The 15,189-nt window shown below is 47.5% G+C and overlaps 2 protein-coding genes across 5 annotated transcripts in view; both read right to left on the bottom strand.

The window, feature by feature from the left end:
- Window positions 1–10,405, bottom strand: part of scny (ubiquitin specific peptidase 36) — a 33,110-nt gene extending 22,705 nt beyond the window's left edge. Inside the window, exons 1-8 of one of the 4 annotated variants that reach the window (XM_077634607.1) lie at window positions 10,262–10,405; window positions 6,508–6,677; window positions 5,674–5,842; window positions 4,825–5,094; window positions 3,026–3,136; window positions 2,145–2,256; window positions 971–1,038; window positions 744–814 (exon numbers count right to left, since the gene is read on the bottom strand). In XM_077634607.1, the coding sequence (XP_077490733.1) occupies window positions 744–814; window positions 971–1,038; window positions 2,145–2,256; window positions 3,026–3,136; window positions 4,825–5,094; window positions 5,674–5,842; window positions 6,508–6,588 (882 nt within the window). In that variant the 5' untranslated portion in view covers window positions 6,589–6,677; window positions 10,262–10,405. Of the gene's footprint in view, window positions 1–743; window positions 815–970; window positions 1,039–2,144; window positions 2,257–3,025; window positions 3,137–4,824; window positions 5,095–5,673; window positions 5,843–6,507; window positions 6,678–8,170; window positions 8,331–10,261 lie in introns of those variants that run through there. The other 3 variants (XM_077634608.1, XM_077634609.1, XM_077634606.1) reach the window with 3 other exon arrangements.
- Window positions 10,406–11,179: 774 nt separating this feature from the next.
- Window positions 11,180–14,820, bottom strand: LOC144101440 (uncharacterized). The gene is made up of 2 exons (XM_077634615.1): window positions 14,602–14,820; window positions 11,180–12,305 (listed from the first exon to the last, which is right to left on the bottom strand). Exons 1-2 carry the CDS (start codon window positions 14,668–14,670, stop codon window positions 11,304–11,306), a joined length of 1,071 nt encoding a protein of 356 aa, XP_077490741.1. The 5' UTR covers window positions 14,671–14,820; the 3' UTR covers window positions 11,180–11,303.
- Window positions 14,821–15,189: the final 369 nt, after the last annotated feature.

Below are 15,189 nucleotides of genomic sequence, written 5' to 3'. Positions count from 1 at the left end.
TTTCGAACTGTACGGTGACTATGCAATCTTCAGTCTCAATGCTTTGTTATCACAGGATCAATTATTAACACAAACTTGTGAATAAAGGTAACCAAGCTGGTTTTTTTTCTTCTCTTCAGCCCCCCCCCTCCCCGTCTTCAATGCAGTCACACTGCATTAGTGTAGTGAGTCTTATTTCCGTTACGCATAATATCCCTCAAGTATTGATATGCTGATTGATTTACTGCTTTCCTTATGCTCAGATGATTGCATGTTCATTAATGTTGATGTATGTTCCCTTCCTGCTTAGACACATCCAATGTCTGTGGTATTTTGCGAATAAATAAATAAACTAATCTCACTCCAAAAATTGCCTTTTTTTTTTTTTACCCGCAAAAGTGACACATACAGCAAAAATAGCCCGTATGCCGAAATTTCACAGAAATACAACTTCGCAATAACTAGAGATGTACTCTCAACCATAAACTCCTTCAAAAAAAAGGTGTTGCATGAATCACCGAAAAATGCACAACACTTTCCGCCACGCCAACTGAACCAAACCAACCAAGCTAGAGAGCAGAATTAACAGTTCACCCACTTCCCCTAGCGTAAACAGTAGGGAAAGGAATGTACGAAACAATTATAAGCAAAAATACTAAGCAAATGAGTAACCTCAGAACTGCATCATCTAAACAAATCCAGGAATCAAAGCCACCCCCCAACTCCCACCGTTGCCCAACACCGAAGAGATCCCAGAACCTCACCTTGATGTCGAGGATGAGATCCATGAAATGGTCATACGTGTTACTCTTCTCCTTGCATTTCATGCAGGTCACTGTGGGGACGACAGAAGGAAAAAAAAAAAAAAGAAAGCAGCCACAGTTTAGCCACAGGGCAAGTCAATCCGCTCTAATGAATCCAAAAAAAAAAAAGCCATGAAACATCTGGGAAGCACATCCAAACGCTACAAAAGACAGTGCGGCCGCCATACCTTGACTCCGGTGGTATCCACCAAATATCTCGTTTACGACTGTCGTCTCCTTGCTTGCAGGGTCCAGCCTGCGAGGGAAGGAGAACTTCTTTCAGAAACAGTCCACACAATCACAAGCATTCACATTAGAGGAATGCTCGAAACAACTCCACACACGCTCCATATCGCTATGCACCCTTCAAACAGCTTCAATTTTCAAGAACATTGGCAGCTACCCTGCATAAGCGGTCCACTGAAAATAGCGTAGCTCCAAAATGGCGACAAGTGCCAGGAAGGACGCAGGCCAGTGAGCCCAGTCAGAACTTTATATGCTCAAGCTACCTGGGACAAAATACAGGCAAGTGCAAGCAAATGCAAGTCTGCGGAAATTATTACAAAACCGTCTCCTCAATGCCTAGCATGTCTGCCTGAGCTTATGCAAGCCTGAGTCAATGAACCCGTGCTCAGTTAAATGTCAAAACACACGCAAAAAAAAAAAATCCGCACTGAAGTGAGCCTAAGTAAATCTGAGCACAAGCAATAACTGCAGTACAGCCAATCGTGCTAGGTACCGGAACCAACAAGTCATCGAATACGCTGCACAAGACCTGCGTGCCACACAGAACAAGCATATGCCGTTGCAAAAACGCATTTAGGGGTGTACAGCAAAACCAACAATACTAAGTACAAAGGAGTACATCAGTGCAACTCGGCACACAAGGCCCAACTGACAACAAGAGATTCCGCAAGACACACAATGTGCTAGTTCCGCAATGAAGCCTACAACTACACCAAGCACCCAGGAAAGTGCAGTAAAAATTTCGACAATTCAAACTTATAGTGAAAATCTGTTTGAGTAAAGCAGAGTTCGAATCAACGGTTGCCTTTTTAATACACTGAACAAGGACATGGATGAAGGCACGAGTTCAAATTAAGCACGCCTGAGCTTGCTTACTTCAAAAGAGTCCACTATAAAATAGCATCGAGTAAGCTCCAGCAACACTGCACCGGGAAGAACCCACCAACAAGCAATGAATAACAAAAAAAATTCAGATGGACGCTCAATTCCACATTAGCAGCTGTTGTTGGCTTTACCAGTGGGGGAATTTTATGACACTGACGACGCACTCTGAGCCCGTGGGGTTTCTAATGCTACAGCTTCAAAAAACTGGGAGAACAACCGAGGGGCACTCACTTAACGCCGCCCTCGTAATTGGAGAGCGCAGCTTTCCAGAGGTTGTCCACAACATAGCGGAGGAACTCGTGGGCGTCTTCCTGCTGCCCAAACTGAAAGTGCTTTGCTATGGCTGCGGGCAAAACAAAAATTGAGCAGCATTCAGAGCGACGATCGATAAGTGTCCCAAGACCAACAATAAATGCAACAGACTTATCAAAACACACAAAAAATAAACACAAAGCAGTAGGGCCTTAAGCTTCCAGGCTTTGCTTTTTTATCTGAAGACAGCTGGTTGGAAGCACAAAAAGTGTTAAAGGAAGATACGAAGCTGGCAAAAGCAAAAAAAAAATTATTTCATAACAGTAACTGTTCAATTCCATTCTCTTTTGGTTGTTTCCATAGATACGAAGTATTCAATGTTAGGTTTTTCTAAGTGTTTATTGTGTCCCCTGCTACATATAAAGTGCCCCTTGTACAATTGCAAAGGTAATGCACAGCCTTTTATTCAATTCACTTGCAGCTGTATTTTCTTTTCCTCAGTCTCATTCATGTCGTCTTTTTTACATATACCCATATTTTATGCCATGAAGAGATGGGTACAGTAATTACTTGCATAACGAACAAACTCACAGAATAAATGCATCCCCTTCGTAAACCAACAGAGTTTCAAGCAATTTTAATCCACTACAGTGTACGCTTTACACCATGTAATAAACGCACCTTCCAGGTCTACAAGTAAATGCGGTCTGTTGAACAAATAACTGTTCCAAAACGGTTGAGACAACGTAAAATGATGATCCTCTGCCATTCCACACTCCCACGAGACTACAACATGAGACACCTAGTGCGAAATGCGGTGTTGATCAGCAAGTGTGATAAAAACCCGTCAGCCTCCTCACCTTTGAGCCGCTGGTATATGTACAGGGGCTTGATGGCGTCGCCGGGCTTCTCCAGGGCCCGCTTCATGTGCCTCTGCAGCTCGCACATCATGCAGAAGTTGATCGTCTTGCCTGCACCCACACATGCACAGCTCTCGTCACATATCTGCTCCACATGCACGACTGCGCAAGGCACGAAAACTTCGAACCGAGGGCCGTGAGCAGCGGTGAACCACACCATCCGGCAGCATTTACAAGGGCTGAACTCCATCACTGCTTTCACGGATGGTGCTTTCACAAAGATGCTTTCACACTGCTCATGCAGCACACTGCCAATGACAGTCCATCCACTGCAGGAACAAAGCTAACCATAAAGAAAGGGGGGAGGGGAGACGGCACATAGGTGTTCAACATTTTCCTGGAAAGCGATGAGGTTTCTGACACAGCCCAAACAGACAAAGTGAGCTATGGGAAGGAAAATGATGATAGGTGCAATCTTCCGAGATAAGAACGGGGCAGAGTGGGTTATTGAACAGTAACAAGTTAGCAGGAAAGTGAGAAGAAATGGCAAGGGCAGGGCATGTACAGTAATACCTCAACCTCATTGATACGTTCCCGGTTCATACGATTTCCCGGTTCGTACGCTCAAGATCGCGGACATAAAAAAATGTCCCATAGAGTTACACTATATTTTTCCCGGTTAATATGTTCTCGGAAAACACATTTTCCCGGCTACTACGTTTAAAATTACGACAAATTGTGGTCGTACAATCCCTTTATTCACCAACCGCACACAAACATACAAGTCGGCCGAACGAGAGGGCATGCGACCTGTTTTTTTGCGGGAGTCACCCTCCCTGGTGGCTTTTCTGAAGTGCCTCAATGCAACGACGTGAAGCATCACCACCACCACCACCTCCAACAACAAAAAAAAACGACGCGCTAGCATTTGGGACGGCCGTTTCAGCGGGGACGCCATATGAAGAGGAGAAACGCTGAGGTTTCTTCGCGGTGCATAAAGAAAAGAAGGCGAAGCTTCTACGAACTACAGTGATGCGCTTATATACGAACAGGCTGGATCTGGGAAACGCAGCTTAATTAAAAAACAAAAACACTGCGACAATCAGCCGCCGCGGTGGCTTTCCCACAATACTTGGGTGCAAAGGGGCGAAGCATCCGAAAATGACGAAAGATTTTGGTTACTTTCGTCACTGCCGTCGACGGTCTGGATGCATTACGAATTTCCTTTAGCGCCAAAGACACCGCCAACACGGACTGAATTCAGCGAGTACTGGAATAGGATCTGTTCGGCTCTTGTGCCAAGTGAGATCATCAATAAATGTCTTTTTACCTTATTCAACAGTTACATTTCTGAAAATCAGGCGGTTTGGATAATAAGTCTTTTCCCCCCCCCCCCCCCCCCAATTAAAAAAAAATGTATCAATGAGGTTTCACTGTAATACGAAGCCAAGAAAACCAATGATCATTAAGGTTAACAGACTTGGTTCCAAGAGAGGGCAAGAGTAGCATGAGGCAACAGAGAGTAATTAAGCTAGGCAGATGAGGTGAAGAAGTTTGTGCGGATCAGGTGGCCGCAGCTGACACAAGATGGGGTTAATTGGAGGGAGATGGGAAGAGGTCCTCGTCCTGCAGTGGACGCAGTTAGGCTGACAATGATGGTTATGGTAACGATTCATAGCACCTAACGCACTACAACTTTTCACCCTCTCTCACAAGGCAAACAAAGTGTCAGTGACCCTGCCCCACAACAACACTAGGCAAGAACAAGTGGTGCAAATGGCCAGACAAGGCCCACTCACACTTGGTGCAGTGGTCGTCCTGGTGGAGCAGATAGTTGGCGAGCGGCGGGCAGTAGGTGAGGCACTGGATCACCGTGTTCATGAAGCACGTGTTGCCCAGGTTGATGAGGCCCGCACCGATGCGCCGCCGCTCCCGCCAGTCCAGCCACACGGCGTCCGATGAGTGCAGTCGCACGCGGGGCTCTGGGATGCCGTCCTCCCCGTCCTCCTCCTCCCGGCCACCGTTCACGGCATCCCCATTTGTCGTGGCACCATTCGTCGTCGGCTTGCCTGCGGGCCAGTCGCCCCAACGAAATCAGGAAGCACGTTCCAAATAACAAATGCACAAAGCTGGGCTTGTTGGAGTGTACTCATTTTGCAACAGCGTAAGCGATGACACTGTAGACAGAGAGCATAGGCAACGCACTCCTCTGAGGCGATAGGCCACTAAAAAACAAACTAATTTATTTTTAGGGCCCTACATTACCGCGGACTATCATTAACCAAAGCTACAGCCAGCTTAGCTGATGTGACGCTAAGTTCCATTAACATCACTTGTACAAAAGTGGTTCTCCTCAATTTGAACTCCGTTACAACCGCAATGATCTAACAGTCGCCTTCAAGCTCAAATTAACGAGAGTCAACCGTGGCCTTGAAAGACAATAAATGTTTACTTAAAAGGTGGCAACTACTTTATCAGCCGAAACATTTCAGGGCAGCACTAAACAAAACCTGCATGGAAAAAAAAATTCTGATGGAAATGTCTCGAAATGATCCAAGCCCAATGAAAACAGTGCAGCAACATCAGGCACAAAACTTGTTGCCAACAAATCAACAAATAAATAAGCAGCAACTGGCTTTACAGCATACCAAGCTTGTGCAGGGAGTTGTTCTTGTTGAGCAGGCCGTTGTGCACAGGTGATGGCGACAAGGGAGCATACTTGGCACGGAGCGCCTCGGTCGACAGCTTGCCACCTCCGTCGCACGGCTCAAAGTCGATGCGGGACAGAAGCACAGACGACCGCGAACCACCAGCAACCTGCAACAATGTGGTACCACTGAGAGTGATGCCACCTGGGATAGCAAGCTGAAAACATTTTCCACCACTGAACACTGCTATTAAAGCGCCTTATGAAACTATCTGTCCTGACTATACTGAACCAGAAGCTCTTCCAAGATTCCTGATAACTTCCGCCAGAACACTACAGCACTACAGGCTCAGGCAAAGTAATTATTCAGATTACAACCAACTGAATGCTTGACAGAAATCCTACCAATCTTGATCTGCACATCTACACATGAGCACACAATATCTATGTAAAGTGCATGAAAAGCAGGAAAACGTTTTTTACATACAGGGAACAAATGCTGTTAGGCCGCACTATAACTCCATGAAAAAACAAAAGTTGGGGCAGTTTCGAGCAAAGCTGATCTAGTCCAAGGAGTTAATCACTCCTTTAGAAAAGCGAGCACATTGTTACTTACAAGTTGAATGCCTACCTGTTACTGGGCATTCATTATTTGCAAATTCAAGATTACGCTCGCAAGCAGCAAACACAAGTGCACCAGCACATTTTCCTTCTAACTACATGTACTACAGACCTCTCAATCACACCACTAGCACCACAGCTTTTCCTGGGCAAGGCTCTGTCATTCTGACATTTCCGAAAAAAAAGCTTTTATCAATTTAGCGCAGTGCCAGACCTGTTGGTTGAGGCCAAGCGGGCTTCGTCCGAGCCCCATGCTTATGGAGTTGCTGATCATCTTCAGGCTTTCTTGAGGCATATTCTCGGCGCTTGTAGGTGGGGCCACGGTCAATTCTTACAACCTACAGAGGGCAATGATGACTAGACTTGTTCCTAATGTCTGGGTTACTGCAAAGAGAGCGAAACCAGACATCAGCGTGACAGTCTGCAGACAGACAATCTCGTCAAAAGAAGCTGCAAGTGTAGAAAAAAGCTGAAGCTGTCAACGAGTTGTGAAAACTGTTTCCGCAACACCAATAACCCCATCCTATCCCCGAACATTCCAAAATGCTACCACAAGCTGAGAAATGCACAGCCCCTCTGAACTGCCCAGAAGAAGGGTTCTCAAGTGAACGGTAAAAGTTGAACTAATAAAAAAAAAATGCATTCGTTTCCATTCCGGGCATTGTGTTCGTTTTCCTAGAGTCGGACTTATTAAAAGTAATTAAAAATAAAGCATTCCGGCCCATGCCACTTGTGCAGAAATAGGCACAAAATATATACATTGCAATCAAGAAAGCACAAAGCCTTTAGCAGTTTCAAAAAGTCACGGATGGCTGTCAGGCCAGTACCCTGTGACCTTTTACCGCTGACAAACGTCACTCGTGATGACATGACATTCAAACTCTTTCATACAATATTTCCTCAGAGAAGCTGAAAACTGGCACACAACCTTTCGTTTATAAGACACAGCATGCAGACCCTGTGAAATAATTGACGAAAGAAACGTAATTGCAACAATGAAAACAAAATAAATGGGTAAGGCAGGATTAGTTATCTCAAGATAGTTTGCTGGCTGCCGCTATGGAACTCTGGTACACCATTTCAAGACTGCCAGTTCTTTTCCTGCCTTACCATTACAGCTCTCAGTGTGCTTCGTTATGTGTAAATACAAGTTCAAGTGGCTGACATTTTCTAATGCTAAGGTCTAATAATGCACTTCCCAAGGCTGAACAAACTAATACCACCACTGATGGCCCACTGCTTTGATTGTGTATGCCCGTGCGCATGACAAAACTGCCTTATTAAACATATTGCTACGCTACTAACTACTCTAGTGGCGCCATACAGCGGCTAAACTGCATTTCCTGGCAGTTGGCAAGCCTTGAGTCATCTCGGGGCTAGATGCTTCGTCTTCATCATCTCTCGTGCTGCCTGCTGCCTTGCGCGTTCCAACGGCTTGCGCGTCTAATTAAAGCAAGTAAACCAGCCCTGCTTACGTCAACCGTTTCTCAGTGACAATATTCTAAGCGCCAGAAACAGAAGAATTTTACGTGATTAAAACTACTGCATGCACTGATCCAAGCACCTGTGAAAAAGTGTGGCAAAAGTATGAAATAAAGGAAACAAACATGTTTCATGTATTTATTCCCTGTTACTGCCCCTCCCAGATCATTTTGGGGTCAAACTGGAACCGCCAACAGAAAACCACAGATACAAGAAGCCAAAAAAAAGCAATTTAGGTTCCAACAACCTTACGAGCCACACGTAAGCGAAAAGTAGCTGTCCTAGGCCATACAATGAACACAACTGTCGAGCAAAACACTGAAAAAGCATTTAAGCAGCATCTCAGCAGCTGCACACGCAGAGCACTCCGAGCTACATAGTTGAGAACCGCTTACTTCGACATAAAGCGATACGAAGACGCAGTTTTTTCTAACCCGCTGGATTCGTTGGTCACACTGCTTGAGCCGCACGATCCGTCAACCTACGCCGCAATCAGCCAACTTCGCGTACGCATCCATTGCAATGACATTAACGCCCCAGTACCGCGCAGCCTCTGCGCTTCGAAGAACCCTCATGGGAGTTGCGACAACACTGCTCGCGGTGTGGCGGCGCGAGTTCTAGCGACCCCCGGCCCGCTAATCTGGACCAGAGCCAAGGCCGACCGTGTCCTCAGCTCATCGCTGGATCAGAAGCGGCACCAACAACAACCAGAAGCAGTATGCATGAGGCCTATCCTATACACTGCAGTCATGCATAAACTTCGCTCCCTAGAAGCAGTTTACGTTTCTGAAACGACGCGCCGGCGCGATACCTTCGTCTGCAAAAAAACGTCGTCTGCTCACGCGTTTCACACGAGAAGATACGAAGGCGAAAGATTCAACAAATCAGGCAAGTACACAAACCAACCCACTATCACCACTACTAGCTACTACTACTACGCGAACGCCCCAATTTGAGCTTCGAGTAAATGTTTAGAAGAAACCACGGAACAAATGCGTTGCACTGCCAAGCTCTTGCGGGCAAATCGAGAGTTTTTTCCTTTGTTTGTTTTTTTTTTAAGTGGAAGGAACCAGTTTCGAAAGCGAGCAGAACATGCGGACGCGGCTACGAACGAAAAAAAAAATAATTCAAGTCACGTGGATTCAAAATAGGCGGGCTGAACCTTTCGACAAGGTTACCGATCGAATTCTTTTCGCGGCATGCTATGGAGGGGGGGCGCGAGTGATGCCTTAATCGACGGCCGCCTACTGCACTCCAACATACCTCAAAACGCCCCAAAGCTACGCAGTTCTGCAACCAGCTGCGCTGCAACATTACGTTCTGTGCTACGCCGGTTTATCGAGCTGTCGGCATGCCGCGGGTGATAAGATAGTAAGGGGAGTATACATTAATAAAGCGTGCGATTTACGGCGGAGGAAGAGAAACGTAGGGATCCGCTGCAGGTGACCGTTTCGGGCACTTTCTACGAAAAAACACGCTACGCTTCGTACAATCCTGATAAAAACTGCGCTGCTCGATGCAAGCACAGTGCGTCAATGGCGACAGGGCGATCAATTCGGACAGATTCCCCGCCGTTTCTCTCAATGGAACTAATCGTACTGAGTGACGAACAGAAGGAAAGAGATAAACTCAGCGATATCGGATTTACTGAGACTCTGATTTGAACGGGTCACTCGAACTGTGGAGCTAGACATAGGTCACGGAAGACGGTTTCGACTGTTCATGCTGCACGATACACACGGCATCCGTCCGACGTGTTTATTTTCACAACTTCGATATTATTTTGCGCAGGGCCAAAAATAACTAAGCGAGCGACAGAACACTCAACCGGCTGCGATTTTTAAGGATGCTCAGTACCGCTACTTCGTTGGCGCGCTATGTGACACCATAGATGCAACTGTGCGCCGTTTTCAGCGGCTAGCATCTCGCCGGCTTTCTAGGAGCCCCACAGCACTCCGCCCCGTCAACAGAAGTTATGAAACATGGACCCTCCGTGGGCCGCTCGGATTACGCCGTCTGTTTACAGCTTCCAGCGGCGACCGGTGATCGCCACGTACGGAGCCAGTGCTGAGGCGGAACACGGGTTTGCTGGCGTAGGGACACGTCAAAATAGGCTTAACTAGCCGGCCCGCGGCGGGCACATGGGACGGTCGGCGGCGCACTTGAAGCCAGTCTGCGCGCGAAGTCTGCGGCTAGCGGGTCCAGCGGGTGTCCGGACCCCTCGAAAGTACTCTCAAGTCGAGCTAACGCACGCTGGGCACCTGAGAAACGAATCTGTGACGCCGGCGGCTCTTTCCTAGCTGTTTCTCAGGTGCTCGCGTCCAGAAGGGTCGAGAAAAACGCAAAACGTGCCGCCGATTCGGTGCCGCGGGAGGCAATCGTTTAGGCCTAGGCTTCGCCCGTCGCGTCAGCTGCGAGCACACAGTCGCCGGCCGCGGGAACCGCGATCCGGCCGTTCGCCAGAATATGGCAGAGTCGAAGCTTACCTGTGACAGCCGCCCCGTGTGCCATGGTCAACAAGTATCCGTCACCGGCGTCGCCAGTCACTGTGACTACGATACTTTTTTTCTTTTTTTCAAACACGGTCAGTCGTTCACAAGCGGGCCGGCCGAAACACACAAAGGACCGCCGCGCCACCTGGTAAACACGCTCACTCCAGGTTCAGTTCTTTTTTTACTTTAAAGGTGGCGCCACATAAACCCTTTAAAGAATAGGCGCGCGAATTTCGTTTTGACAGAAAAGAAACTTTCAGCACTGAAGACCAATGACGACTGGTGACCAGGGCTGAAGTTGCGCTGAAGGCCTATGGAATGCCAGACTGGGAGGTCCACTCATCCTGGCGCTATTGTAGTCTATTAGAGATCAATAGTTTTATCCATCCATCGTATCGCCACCCACATATCCGGAAAAAAAAGAACACTGACGAATGTGAAAACGTCACCGCGCGGAGCAAAAAAAAGGTATCGAGAATAATTTAGTACGCATAAAAAGTTCAGGAAAAGCAATTTGTACGTTTTATTCATTTCTTACTTTTTAAGACATATCATGAGGGTCTTCATTCCGGCGTTATCATGTTCACAGATTTGCTTAAGCCGGTTGCTACCTTTCCTTTTCTTTTTTTTTTTCTTCATTTATGTGAAGTTTCAAGCTGATGAAAACTTGAAATAAACTGCTGTTCCGAATGCATAGCCGCTCTCTCTCAGTTGACGTTACTCTGTTATTGCTTTTTTTTCGGGAAGGGGGGGTCACTAACTTAAAACAAGCGGACAACCTTTCCGCGTTTTTAGTTACAGCTCGCTGCAACAGCAAATTTTTAGATTTTCGGCAGAATGCCTCGCGCCGAAGAAGTCACTGATGCGACACAAAGTGATGAACGATAACATATATATTAGCTGGAAAACGAAAGGCATGAACAAAATCTCAGCAACAACAAACAATGTGTCCCGCTAAAGTTAGGAGAACTGCAACGAACAAGTCACAACTTGTAAGGCACAGAGTTCCGCACATTTAGCACTAGCATTCCGCTGTCTAGCTTGAGTTCATTCCGCTCATCCGATTAATCTCTGCTTCGACTTCCGCCTTGTGGAACTCGGCGCTGTTCACGAATGAGGCTATTTCCATGAATCTGTCCATTTTGTAGCGGAACAGACCTTCGGCCTCTGCGATCTCGTTCATCTTCTGCTTGCGGGCGCTTTGAATCTGCTCAACATCCATCATAGCGGACAGCACTTTCGAGGTCAGCCACCGAAGATGGCGCTCCCGTCCCGACGAGTCGCTCATTCCGGCCGCCTCGTCTAGGACCCTCACGGGGCGATCGTTCAGGACTTCACCCATCAACGCTTCGTTCCTGCTGTAGCGAACGGCGGCCGCCTGCTTCATCTGTTCGCGGGCTTGCTCGCCACCAACCGGGGCTGCTTTCGCGAGCTTCATCTTGCCGCCGCTTGGAAGGGTGGCGCACTTGCCGTTGACAACTTTACCGCCGACGTCGAGCCGCAAGGCGTTTGCCCAGGACGAGGGGCAAGTTTGAAATCGAGGGGTCGTCGTCTTGAAGGTGGCGCTAGTTGCAGTCGACGGTTTGTCGCTCGCAGCAGACGACGAAGCTGCCGTCGTCTGCTGCGGCGTTCCGGCAAAGCCTTGATGAGACGTGCCAATGGACGCGGCCGCCGCGGCAGGCCTATTCGCAGCCTTCACGAACGGAACGAAAGGCGTGGCAGGCGGCAGCAACTGGAGTACTTTCTGACCCGCCTGGTCGCGCAGTTCCACCTTGAAGGCCGTCGTCGGAATGAGTAGGATCGCTTCCTGGCCCTTGGAGGCCTGGAACGCGTAAGCGATGCAAGTCGTCGTCTGGCCCGGCTGCCCCAAGGCCGAAGCAGGGCCCGTCTTTGTAGCCATCGGCACGACGGTGCCTGTCTTTCTGTTGGCCGGCACGTAAGGCAGAGTTCGACTGCGAACGGCAGCTGTTTTTTGAGAGGCGACGGACGAAGGCTGCTTTCCCTGAGGCATCATCTTCGTGTCGCTGAGCCTGGGCATCTGGCAAGCAACTACGTATTACACTGACTGCACAACAGCGTAGAAAGAGAATAATGAATAGACCGGCGAAAAGGTGCTCGCGGACCAAGTGGTGGCGCGGTCCTTTCGGGGGCTGATTCAGCGGTATTAGAGAAACACGGAAGCTATATCTTAGGCGTTCTATCTGAGCTCGTCGCTAAGATAACATGCCACGATGTAGACAGACACATGCGTCTGGTAGTTCCGTTCATTGAAGGACACACACCTATAGACAAGAAGTTCGTTATCTCGGAACGCCGAGCAGTCTGACGGCTTGTTACGAACTTTCAACAGCTGTCTTGGAGCTGCCATTTGTGGGCTGCAATAAATCGACAGCTGAGAGAAGGAAAAAAAGGCTAAAAAGAAAAAAAAATAGATGTATGCGAGTTGTAAGGGTTCATGCATTGTCTGAAATATGAAGCGATAATGACACCTTCGTCGGTCACTCCGCATCGCTCACAGCCGGTTAACTTTCGAGTATGATGCAGCATGTGGGTGATGTACTATATGGGATCAGAACTCGAACAACGTCTGCAACCGGACTACGATTTTTCGCCTCTTCGTTCGTTCTAGTACAAGCGGTCAACGATATACAGGGTGTTTCACCCAAGACTTTACGCAATTTTTAACAATAGTCTTTTTGAGTTCAATTTGTAGTGTCAGTTTTGAGTATCAATTTGTAGATTTTTGAAAAATTCCCGGAGGATTACTATTACTCTGTTTATCCAGCCGCCGCGGTGGCTGAGTGCTTATGGCGCTCGGCTGCTGGCCCGAAAGACGCGGGTTCGATCCTGGCCGCGGCGGTCGAATTTCGATGGAGGCGAAATTCCAGAGGCCCGTGTGCTGTGCCATGGCAGTGCACGTTAAAGAATCCCAGGTGGTCGAAATTTCCGGAGCCCTTCACTACGGCGTCCCTCATAGCGTGAGTCGCTTTGGGACGTTAAACCCCCATAAACCAAACTCTGTTTATCCCACGCCGTTGTGGTATGCTACCGCGTTTCATGATTTGGCTATTTGTGAATTTGCGAGCGCAAAGATTTCGTGGCGTGCTCGCGGTGACGTCACGGCGCTGAAGACGTTACCAGCCGCACCACTGCAGTGGTACTACGCCAACGCCGACGGATACAGCAGAAATAAGCTATTAAAAGTCGGAGCCTTCAACGCAGGTTGTACCACCACGAGCGTAAAAAAAAAATCAATTTTCGGAAATAGGAAAGAAGCAACTGCATGTTCAACTTATGCGTTTTCCCTTTTCGGTTGCCTTGTAGCAGGGCTAGACACAAGACTCGAAAAAAGTATCGAAAAGACAAGCTTCACTACGCTAGGTAATGCAGTCGTCGCGTAGGCCGGAGAATGGCCTTGAACGACCTTCAGCCCAACCACGTTACACGTAAACCGTGTGTCCATATGTGGTACAGTTATGCTGTCAAACCCTTGACCCATGACCTTTAGTTGACCTCTGGCCAAGTTTACCTTTGATCTTTGACATTGGGTGACCTTTGGGTTTACCTTTGACCTTAAGAACATCCGGTGGGGTGGTGTGAAGCCACGTGATGACATCCGATGGGGCTGTCGTAAGACCATGTGATACCACGTCATAGCCAAGTGGTCGTGTGGGTATATATGTACAGGATATCTTAGCCAGGGTTTCAAAATACGCCGAGGCCTCCAAGACGACGTGACCAAATGCATGCTGTTGGCTATTGTATGTAGTAAGTCACACTATCTTCGTATTGTGCTTAATTGCGTAATTAGTCTAGATTAATTACTCAACTTCACAAGCAACGAAGATAGGCAAAAAAGTCAAATTGAAAAGTTGTAGGGCGGTCCGCAAACCATTCAACAACTTGCATTTTTATTGCGTTGCTTTCTTTTGTTTAATGTGTTATCTATTTAATCACTCCCCTCTGTAATTCGAAACGGCCCTGAGGGTATTAATAAATTAAATGAACAGTGAAATTAAATGAAAGTGGTTCTCCACAATTTGAACTCCGTTACAACCGCAATGATCTAACAGTCGCCTTCAAGCTCAAATTAACAAGAGTCAACCGTGGCCTTGAAAGACAATAAATGTTTACTTAAAAGGCGGCAACTACTTTCTCTATCAGCCGAAGTATTTCAGGCCAACACGAAACAAAACCTACATGGAAAAAAAAATTCCGATGGGAATGCCTCGAAATGATCCAAGCCCAATAAAAACAATGCGGCAACATCAAGTGCAAAACTTGTTGCCAACAAATCAACAAATAAATAAGCAGCAACTAGCTTTACAGCATACCAAGCTTGTGCAGGGAGTTGTTCTTGTTGAGCAAGCCATTGTGCACAGGTGATGGCGACAAGGGAGCATACTTGGCACGGAGCGCCTCGGTCGACAGCTTGCCACCTCCGTCGCACGGCTCAAAGTCGATGCGGGACAGAAGCACAGACGACCGCGAACCACCAGCAACCTGCAACAATGCGGTGCCACTGAGAGTGATGCCACCTGGGATAGCAAGCTGAAAACATTTTCCACCACTGAACACTGCTATTAAAGCGCCTTATGAAACTATCTGTCCTGACTATACTGAACCAGAAGCTCTTCCAAGATTCCTGATAACTTCCGCCAGAACACTACAGCACTGCAGGCTCAGGCAACGTAATTATTCAGATTACAACCAACTGAATACTTGACAGAAATCTTACCACTATTGGTCTCCACATCTATACATGAGCACACAATATTTATGTAAAGTGCAAGAAAAGCAGGAAAACGTTTCTTACATACAGGGAACAAATGCTGTTAGGCCGCACTATAACTCCATTAAAAAATAAAAGTTGGGGCAGTTTCGAGCAAAGTTGATCTAGTCCAAGGAGTTAATCACTCCTT

Source organism: Amblyomma americanum, chromosome 8 (assembly GCF_052857255.1).
Source record: "Amblyomma americanum isolate KBUSLIRL-KWMA chromosome 8, ASM5285725v1, whole genome shotgun sequence".
Classification (NCBI taxonomy): Eukaryota; Metazoa; Arthropoda; class Arachnida; order Ixodida; family Ixodidae; genus Amblyomma; species Amblyomma americanum.
The sequence above is the reverse complement of the archived record's forward strand: the minus strand, read 5'-3'. Positions and strand labels throughout refer to the sequence as shown.